This window comes from Mytilus galloprovincialis, chromosome 13 (assembly GCF_965363235.1).
Source record: "Mytilus galloprovincialis chromosome 13, xbMytGall1.hap1.1, whole genome shotgun sequence".
NCBI classification, from domain to species: Eukaryota; Metazoa; Mollusca; class Bivalvia; order Mytilida; family Mytilidae; genus Mytilus; species Mytilus galloprovincialis.
In genome coordinates, this window is record NC_134850.1 from 16,364,043 (window position 1) to 16,374,706 (window position 10,664).

A 10,664-nucleotide genomic window follows, 5' to 3' on the forward strand; every position below is an offset into this window, starting at 1 on the left:
TTACAGAGAGCCAATCACTTAGATCACAAATTGACAGTTTGAAGTGTTGAATGTCAAAAGGATTTGAAACAAAATAGGAACATAACATTTGGCAAAACAAACACAAAAAGTAAAATATAAGTTTTTATTTGGCTAACAGACAATAACAAATCACATAATGCTATTCATTTTCTAATGGGATGCTATTCCATTTGATTACATAGCAACATAATACACATTTGTCCAACAAATATTCATGGACGGATAATTTGACAATAATATAATCTACATCACAGGGATATATTTCTTTAAAAGGTATAAGTATTTTACATTAACCTAAAACAGCACTATTTTACTGTAAAATAAAATCTTTGTTATCACATTTAACTTTTAAATATCACAGTCAACTGGCCATTATATATATCTAAGTTAACTTTAAGTTATGCAACAATATGAAAAGTAACCCATATTTGGTCACAATGTCAATCTTCAGCAAACTTTACAGTAATAAACAGATCTGATTCTAGGTTTTGAATATTTTCAAAGGTCATAGGTCCTTTAAAATAAGATGTCAGGTCACAAGGTCATCGGTCTGATTTTATTACTAACAGACTAACAACGTAAATACAAATGCATTTGTCTATTAACAGAGAACAATTAACAGCTAAAAATTAAACATTCATAAGCACATCACAGACTTTTCGACATAGTGAAATATATTTGTTAATATCAAATTTCTACTTTTAATAATTAATGGACACTAAATTACAGTAAAACCTGTCAATATGAAAACCTGTTTAAATTAAACTAAGACATCAAGATAATGAAACAATGATTATACCTGTATTAATTACATCTCTATAAACCAATCATCAGTCTGATTCAAACTTATTTTTCTGTCCAGCAGGATTTCATTATAAGTAGGGTTAACTGTAAATTATTCCTAATTGTCATTCTCTCATTCTCAAGTTCATTACATTTTAACATATACTCAACATACATAATGCTTAACATGTATCATCAGTATTTTGAGAATTCTCATACATTTTAATCTTGTCTCAAGACTGACTCGTGCACTAAAACAATTAACAGTGAATATAATCATCTAACTTCCGTTATTTAGACTTCTCCTTCTAGATACATCTTCCTTCGTTGTCGTCTGAAATAATATGAAATTGGTTTAATCACAAAAATTGAAAGATGTAAGAGAGTTGTATCATTCATCTTTCATTTGAATTGACAGGATAATCATTGATTGCTTTATAGTGTCCACTGGCAAGTATTTGATGTTTTTTTTCCAGAATAGAACAGGATAATAGTGGCTGATTATTTGGTACTGTAAATCAACTATTCACCTGACCTGATAAATGTACTGACCTTAATTGAATTTCATGAAGATTTAATAAATAATGTAGAATTTAATTGGTTGGTGCTTTTTATTTGAAAAAGAATTTGATGAGTAAATCTTTATTTTACTTTGACAAGCATTTTATTTGTTGTTTAACAGATTGTGTCCTGTTCTCAATAATAACATTTCAACTTAAAAAGGATTTATATGAACGGTTAGCCATTCATAGCAGGAGACTCACCCTGTCACTCTCAGATTTTCTCCTTTGAGAGTTCATGTGATTCCCTAAGTTTTTAATCCATGATTTATCTTTTCTTAAATTTAAAAAAATTTAACACAGGAAAACTATTATAGATACCGTTACATGTATAAGAGAATGGAAACCAATTTGCATGGTACATATATACAGACATACAGATAAGGGTAAAACCTTAACGCTCCCTCTTCTATGGTGGAGGCATAAAAAACGACCTATATGCCTCAATATATGTTTGGTATAATAAATTTTAAAATTTCTACAATGCAAAACACCTTGAAATCTAGCTACAACTTTGTAGTTTGTTTATGAATATTTATGACTATGTACTCCTTTTAAATTTAATTAATGTTCTGTGAAAACATATGCTTTTACAAAATCATAAAATTGAAATTGTTGTGTAATTTAAATCATCAATTTATTTACTGCAAATGATATTTTGCTTTACTGCTTCAGTGGCAACAAGAAAGATCTCCATTATATTTGGCATTAATAAAGTTTCATAAGAATTAATTATATTGATTGACAAAAATATCAATCACATGGTCTTTAAATGTTCATTTCACAATAAATCGCAACGTCTATGGATGCATGTGTTCCATCTGACATATTGATACAAAAGAAAAAAAGCTTTATTTTATTTTACCATAAGACTTAAATTCTTATTTCAAGCCTTATCAATTCAAGCTGACTTAATAATGCAGTATAGGTTTGACTTATTGTTGAAGGCCATACAGTGACCTATAATTGTGAATTTCTGTCAATTTTGTCTCTTGTGGAAAGTTGTCTCATTGGCAATCATACCACAGCTTCTGATTTTTACATTAAATATAAAATTACAGAAAAAAATACCTCATTTTTAAAATTTGTTAATGTTGTAACAAATACAACAATATGCAAATTTTTAGGAGGAAGCCTTAAAGACAAAGTACAAGTGTTTTTATCAATTTTCAGTTGTATATACATATGCAAATATGAAAAAAACAAGCAGTTTTGTGGAAATAAATGCGTATATTCAAAACAAAGTGCAATTTAAGCAATAAAATAAAGTGAACTTTGTGCCATTACCAGTGGCTAATCAAACATGTGGTAGATCTTTAAATCTATATTTTTGAGGTAAAACAACTTGTTAACAAGTAACATTACCTCACATTTACCTAACTTCTTCAGCAAAGAAAGAATAAAAACATGAACACACGAAGTGGTTTATGATCTGAAAAAAAGGGGCTTTAAAAGAATAATCAAATCCATCTCAGGTCAACTTTCCTAGTGGGAGGTTTCAACTTAATAATTTCTAAATGTATCAACAAAGAATATAAGAAAAGATATGGTTTGTTATAAATCATTGGAAAGAATTGAAATTTTCAAATTTTTAAATTCAATAATATTCTAGCGGGCATTTTCAAAATTCATTTCTAAGGTAATCATATATTGCATTGCTCAAAATAAAATACACACAAAGCTTGCTATTGTGCTGACTTTACCTGATAAACAATTCTGGTGTAAAAGGATCCCTATATGACATGATTATAAAAATATAATTAAATCTAGTAGGAGATACATGTACTGATACAAATTTTATAAAAAACAGTCACCTATGTAAGTTTTTTGCATTTAAAAAATTCCTTAGTATATATATATATGTGTATATTGAAAAGTAGAATGTAACTTTGTACATTTTTTATATATTATCTCCCTTGTTTTAATAGCTTTGAGTGCATATTAATGTACTCTTTGAGATCAAATAATATCCTTCTGTTTTCTGCATTAACAGGATATACTTCTAAAAAATACTTGAAACACATTTGTCACACTTAATAAAACATAAATGATCTGTAAAAAGAGCACTTTAAATTTAAAAAAAACACAATTTTATTCAGTATTTCGTTATATGAAATGTTTTGTATATTATATTGTTATAAATTTGTAATACAGTCAACTCTCATCATCTTCAAACTAAGAGGAAATTGATAAAATGTCTACTTAACCGATGTTTGACTCAAGATGAGCTGATGTTATTAATTATTAAAGGGAGATAACTTCAAGTTCCATAAGATAAAACTTGTATATACATGTATCTATAAAATCATGTTGTTCTGATCATTTTACACGTCTACACCAATAAAGAACATGTTTTTCATTCAGTCTCTCCTCATTCTCCTAAAAAGGAGGTCAATATCAAACATTCAAGAAAAGATCTCTCTCTTTCATCGTTATCTAATTTTAAATTAGAATTTTTTCTTAATATTCTTGTTAATACTAAAAACTGACTAATTATTGTTAACATTTAAAATAATTTATCTGCAAAAACAAAGATTTAACTACCAGAAATACATTCTGTCATATATCCTGCTTCAAAATTTCCCTCAGAGAGAAATTTCCTACTTTGAAGGTTAAAAGGTTAATACTTGATGCAGATAACAAAACTTCAATTGAATTTTTATGCTGCAGCTTGTTCCAAATAACCTCATTAATGTATAACTATAACTAACTAATTGTGACCATTCATAAAAGTAGAATTAGCATTTGACCATTAGACATTTCTGATGCATTTTTGGTAATAATAACTAAACTAATTTAAAAACAGTTGCATTTCTATAATAATACCTTTTAACATTTTATTTTTTTCTATTCATGTAATTTGGACATTTTAAAATAAAATGAAATGCATCCTCAATCTGTAACTTTTATACTTACGTTGTCATAATTGGCACTAATTTAGTTTTCAAGCCAATACTATCAGTATATTCTGAATACGCTGGATATTTTCCTTTCCTTTCTAACACTTCAGATTTATGTTGGTTCCGTAATGCCTCATATTCACCAATTGTTTTAGGTCTAATGTCTTGTAATATACCCGTTCTGTTTAGTGGAACTGTGGAACCAAACCATGTCTGGGAATCTGTAAAGGTTACAATCAAAGGTATTTGTGATCCAATGGAATTTGTGATTTAACGGCATTTTTGATTCAATGGTATTTGTGATCCAATGGAATATGAGTTTCAATGGTATTTGTGATTTAATGGTATTTGTGATTCAACTGTATTTGTGATCCAATGGAATATGAGATTCAATGGAATTTTGTGATTCAATGAAATTTGTGATTCAATAGTATTTGTGATTAAATGGTATTTCTGATCCAATGGAATTTGTGATTCAATGACATTTGTGATTCAATGTTATTTGTGATTAAATGATATTTGTGATCCAATGGAATTCATGAATCATGGCATTTGTGATTCAATGAAAATTATGATACACATATGTAAGAATTCTATGGTTGCAATAATATAGGTACTGTATAAGTCATTCATGTATTTATTACATTTTTCTTACACTTGCTCAGTCTAAATTTCATTAAGAGTTATTAATATAGTTACGATATGAAGATGTCCCACCCAATCCAGACTCTTATTTATGGTTTATTCGTTAAATTAATTCAAATTGTGTATTTTTCAAGGTAGTAAATTCAAAGATGAAGTGAACTTTATAGACATGAATAATAATGGGAATGTAAGAAGAAAAGAGGCATGCCGCAGCAACTCCCCATGACAGTCTTTTGGTAAATTTAACCAAGAATGGTGGGAAATCCTGTATTTTATGTGTGAAATCTGTATGTAAGAAGTTTACAGTTTTCTGCTGTTCAAACAAAAGTCATTAAATTCAAATATTCAAATCATAATGAATTTAAATAATATAAAACATGCACAAATGGATATAATCATTAATTTGTGTAGTGATTTCATAAATCTTTTTCTAAGTACTGATATAAATGTTGGCATGGTGGTTTTATGAAGTGTAAACTTAAAAGCATTATTACTTCATTCGATACGAAAAACTAACAAATGCATAACTGTAAATTAAAGCTTTGAAGCATTTTTATTGTGATTTAAAATACCTTCTCTGAAAGATCTTTCCTATAAAGATTGAGCAGACATAACTATTAAACATAAGAAATTAATCAGTTTAAAATACATTACTGAATATTATGCAATAGCATATAACTTCAGTGATTTTAAAAAGCATCTGTCTGAAAAAGCAGTGACCATATCATGCACTGTAATTGTGATTTTATGTAAATGTAATCATGCATTCAAATATATTGAGATATTAAATTTTTAGCTTAAATATTGTTTCTAATCATACCTGTTTAAATTTTCATTTATGCAACCATCTATAAACTGTGTATCAAAATGTTTCACAAATAAATAATTGAATACTTCCACGTTAGTGTGAACCATCCAACAAATAACCCCAAACATCTTAGTGAGCTATACATATTCAGTTAACTTTTCCTAACTTATTCTCTGTAAACTAGCTACCTCCTCCAACCTGTCTCATTTTCAGTTTTAAATGAATAGGTTATAATTTATGGTAAAGGACACTACCGGGTGTAAAAAGTGCCTTATTTTATCACACCACTTTGTTCTAATCTTTATAACAGCAGGTCAGCTGCATCATCAATTATAATCGAACAATATATAAGAGGGTTGTGATGGAGGTAAAAAAATCTATCCAAATGACATCAACAGTAATCTTAAATTTTAGTACATAAAGGTAAAATGTACCTGCCTTTTTAATCAACTTAAATTTTATAAATTATCATTTTTAAACGTAAAAGAATTAATGATAAAAAATGAAAAATACATACAGTAAAAATAAATGTCTGTTTAGGTTAAAAAAGAGTTACAAAATTTGAATATGTAGTTGAGAATTATTAATAATCTTATTTTTCTTTTACTTGATTATTTTAAAAGATTTTCTAAGCCTGAATAGAGATACAATCTGGACCAAATAATAATAACGAAAACTGTTATACATGACCCCAAAATGTTTGCCCTTTCAAATGACTTCAAGATAACAATAATTACTTGGATTCCTCATTAAATAGTACCCCTCCCCTGGTCGACCATGTTTCATGTGAACTGTTCCTGGTCTGTTGGTATTCTGTCGTCTGTATAGCTCTGTATTGACAAATCTATTAGGATCTTCTGGTCTGTTAAAATGTTGAACTGTCCTCACTCCTGAAAAACAAATGAACGACACTAATTTACTTTTTGAAACAAAACACAAGATTATATAAGTCACAAATATCAATGTCTTTTATCTGTCTGTCTGTAAATGTGTTCTTCAAAAACTTTTGATTTTAATTCTTTATCCAAGAATGATTTTATGTTTGGAGTGGATATGTATTGCATTGATGTGAACAGTTTGCATGGGTAGTCATTTTATCTTTTAGGATTCTCTGAATTTTCTTTATTCCCACAAAACATTTTATCAATAGTGTTTAACAAGGGGGTTCACAAACTTTGTACAATATCATTCTTGATAGTTCGATCTATACACTGTTACCCCAGGGCCGATTTCTTTCTTTCCATTTGATTATGTTGACAAAATTGATATGAGTTCAAGGTGAAATCTGAATATTGTCTCATCAACCTAACAAAATTAAAAAGATGGACAACGTTAAATGTTGTTTTTATTGTGCCAATCAAAATCTTTAATTGCCATTAATAAAGCATATTTTTTTTTGGCATAATGCAGTACTGCTTTTATAGATTGATTACTAACCAACTTTATCAGGTCCCCATCTTTGTGATGCCCCTAATATACTATTATTGTGGTCTTTAGCTGGATCTCTTTGCCACTGTGTGTCAATCCAGCAATGAGGTTGTGACAGGTGACCTCTAAACAAATGTTCATTGGTACATGTAGCATACCGGTCCAAAGTCCATCCTTTATCTGGATATGCCTTCTCAGGTTTACTGGTCATGAAAAATGCTGATGGATCCTACAAAAAAAAATATTACTTTAAAACTTCTGGTCAATTTTGATTCATACAAAAATATATCAGCAATAGTCAAAGAATAAAGAGGGTAGTAATGCGTCAAACAGTCATTTCGGCTACCGTTAGTGTCAAATTGGTTAAAAATTTTACCAACATTCATCAAAATATCCTTATCATAATTCTTGCAAATAATTATTGTTGCCGTCATGTTTACATGTACATGTACCTTTTATCTTTTGGTGGTTTTTTTTTTTTTTTTTGCCAAGGCATTGTCAGTTTATTTCTATTTTTAGTTTGAATGTCCCCTTTGCATCAGTTGTCTCTATTTTTAAAATACCTTACAAATCTTTTTACTGGGAATTACAAAAATTTGTTAATCCATAAATTTGAGAGTAGTTGTTTTAATTTTTTTTTGGTAGTCATTTATAATCCTGGTACCTTTGATAACTATTGTAACATATACTGTATATATATATATCATATTCAATATAATGGTTATACCTTTTTTAGATTACCGATCTGTGTATCTGTTAGTGTTGTGTAAGGATCTCTTGCTGTTCTAGGCTTTTTAGTAATCATATCGATTTCTGTTGCCATGGTTAAATCTGAAAATATGAACATTTGATTACATCAATTATGTTTTTCTTCTTTTATCCAAATTACACAACAAAAATGTAAATTGTATCTAGAAGAATAAAATAAAATGTTGGATGTCTATCAATGACTTAAATAATAGCAACTCAAAAGCACAATAAAAGATAGCCATGTAACATGATACATGTAGGTCTTGTGATCCTTACATTTTTTTTTACATTTGTGAACTGCAAATTGTAAAAAATATCACAGAAGGACTACGATTCTGCAGCTACATGTAAACAAAAGCTTATTGTAAAATTAAAAGGCATTTTATAATACATGTAGATATAGAAATCTTTTTGATCTTGTGACTTGTCAGTGAAATAAGAAACAAATTCAGAAGGTTGCAGCTGAACTATACATGTTTTCATGGTTTCACTAAAGAGATTATTTTTTAATTCTAGTCTTTTTTGCATGTTTAGCATGTGGTTAAATCGACACCTGGTCATATCAGCAACAAGTTTAGTCAATTTCTGCACCTACATGTAGTTAAATCTGGACCTGTTTAATTCTGCACCTGAGGTAGTTATATATCGGCACCCATGGTTTATATGATGTTTTGCTCAATCATCTATTGATTATAATACTTTCTTTAATTGATAGTCCAATTTTATATTTCCTATTGTGTATTCTAACGTTCTTACTGCCTTTATCTACATATGATTTTTTAAAGATGTAGAAAATGTACATACATTGTACATCATTGTACATTTTATTTCATTAAAATCATAATTTGTACATTTTGAAAAAACTATATATATACATATAAAAACAAAAATATGTTCCAAATACCAATGAATTGTATGGAACTATCCAAAATTTTGTCCATGTAGTGACCACAACCAAAATAAGGAATGAAAAAGGAAGAAATAGAAAAAGTTGACGAAATGACTTTAAATAGATGCCATTTCGACTGGATGCTGATATCACTTTTATGGCAGCAAATTCAATTAGTAATCAGTATTCTAATGTCTTCATTGGTAGGGTTGGCATGAATGTACTTCTGCAGGATAAAAGGGCAGACAGGTGTTAGACATCTCAAATTTGCTTGGTGAATTATTACTATTACTATTAGAGAGTGGTAAAGGGGGTACTGAACATATTACGCGACCAAACAAGTTGGCCATATGTTTTATGTTTAAATTTCCAAACAAAAAAAACAATATTATACAAAAGATTCCGTTAATATAACAATTCTTGAATTAATTAATTTCTTAAAGATTCTTCCAGTAACTGTTCTCAAGGGGTTTCAAAGGCTATGTTGGGAACATCGTAGTGAACTTTTCAAGTCATTTGAATAGACGTATTTACACTTTAAGGAAAATTTGTCCGCCATCATGTACACAGGTTCCCGTAAACTTTGACATCACAATTCAAAACGTTTGACATCACAATTTCAAAGTGATTGTTGTTTGACATCAGAAAGTTATTTTGAGAAGATCTATTAAAGTTTATTCGGAGGCAAAAGTCAGCTAAATACCAATAATGTAAATACATTTATACAGGTCAGGAATAACCACCAATTGGTGGATTATACCTCAATTGACGTATAACCCACCAATTGAGGTATATTGGTATAGACCAATTGACGTATAATGCAATTTTTTTGTAATAAAATGCTAGTGTGCAATAGGAGCATGATTTTGCAGCTTGCAACCTATTTTATGACCCTTATTGAGTCCTCTGAAAGTTTCAGTTTTGTCATAGCCTGCTGCATCTCTTGAGAATGCATGTGTACAGCAATTCTTTTGTTGAAACATTTGTACTATTGACCATGATTGACTTTTAATAATGAAAGTCAAGTATTAACAAAGAGCTCCATTCACCTGTGGAGTTGTACTCATAATCGCATGACTGCAAACAGTAATGATGTCCATTGACAGATGATTACAGGTAAATTTGCCAATCAAGAATTGACAAGATAACAATGTAAGAAACTGCAAATACAATTATTGATTAAATGCAATATGTTATATCACTATACTAAACTAGGAATGTTTGACAAGTTTTCATACCATAATATGGTTTTAAGAAAACAATGCTCCATTTTGATAGAATAATTTCTTTTGAAAAACAAAGAATTATACACCAATTGGTCTATACCATTATACGTCAATTGGTTGATTATACGTCAATTGAGGTATAATCCACCAATTGGTGGTTATTCCTGACCTGTTATACGCGGGCACCTGTTAAGAGTTTGAAAGAGAGGTATGCTGGGTATGTCTTCTCTGTGAAGTTCTTTAAAATAACTGAGAATGGTATAATTTCATATGTGAAGATTGATGGAGCATTGAACAGGGTTTTGGCGAAGTTTTACCTGTTTGTTGACAGTCAATAGGAAAGCTAAGAAAAAACGAGAGACCGGAAGTACACCGTTGCTACAACCATTCTCTGCGGTCTCTTGACAACACTTACTGAAGTTATTTTAAGAATATCAAGCCACTGATAATATTTAGATATTTATTGTTAATCAAGTTATCAAAGTAAAGTATTTTCTTATTTTATTCTCAGATGATTCTTAAATAACCAGGAAAATTCACCCCGTTTCTGTAAAATGAAACTACCTAAAAGACATACTACAATTCTGAACTCGGATCATACATTTCTATTATATACAATCAATGAATTAATAAATTTGCGATGGACATAATATA

General features: G+C 29.2%; 1 protein-coding gene across 3 annotated transcripts; it reads right to left on the reverse strand.

The window, feature by feature from the left end:
- Positions 1-110: 110 nt before the first annotated feature.
- Positions 111-10,428, reverse strand: LOC143057941 (uncharacterized). 3 transcript variants are annotated; one of them, XM_076231403.1, is made up of 7 exons: positions 10,328-10,428; positions 7,873-7,976; positions 7,155-7,374; positions 6,455-6,607; positions 4,281-4,485; positions 3,068-3,097; positions 111-1,138 (listed from the first exon to the last, which is right to left on the reverse strand). In XM_076231403.1, exons 2-7 carry the CDS (start codon positions 7,966-7,968, stop codon positions 1,099-1,101), a joined length of 744 nt encoding a protein of 247 aa, XP_076087518.1. In that variant the 5' UTR covers positions 7,969-7,976; positions 10,328-10,428; the 3' UTR covers positions 111-1,098. The 3 variants fall into 3 exon arrangements, with proteins under 3 accessions (XP_076087518.1, XP_076087519.1, XP_076087520.1); XM_076231404.1 differs by lacking the exon at positions 10,328-10,428 and adding an exon at positions 10,197-10,218; XM_076231405.1 differs by lacking the exon at positions 3,068-3,097.
- Between the last annotated feature and the right edge of the window lie 236 nt (positions 10,429-10,664).

What these genes read in the sequence shown, in the direction of transcription:
- LOC143057941 (XM_076231403.1), bottom strand. Translation starts at nt 7,968, where the DNA reads ATGGCAACAGAAATCGATATGATTACTAAAAAGCCTAGAACAGCAAGA. An exon ending in AGATCGGTAATCTAAAAAAG is followed by an intron (nt 7,375 to 7,872) that starts GTATAACCATTA and finishes TTTTTTTTGTAG; the next exon opens with GATCCATCAGCATTTTTCAT. An exon ending in ATGGGGACCTGATAAAGTTG is followed by an intron (nt 6,608 to 7,154) that starts GTTAGTAATCAA and finishes TTTGTTTTTCAG; the next exon opens with GAGTGAGGACAGTTCAACAT.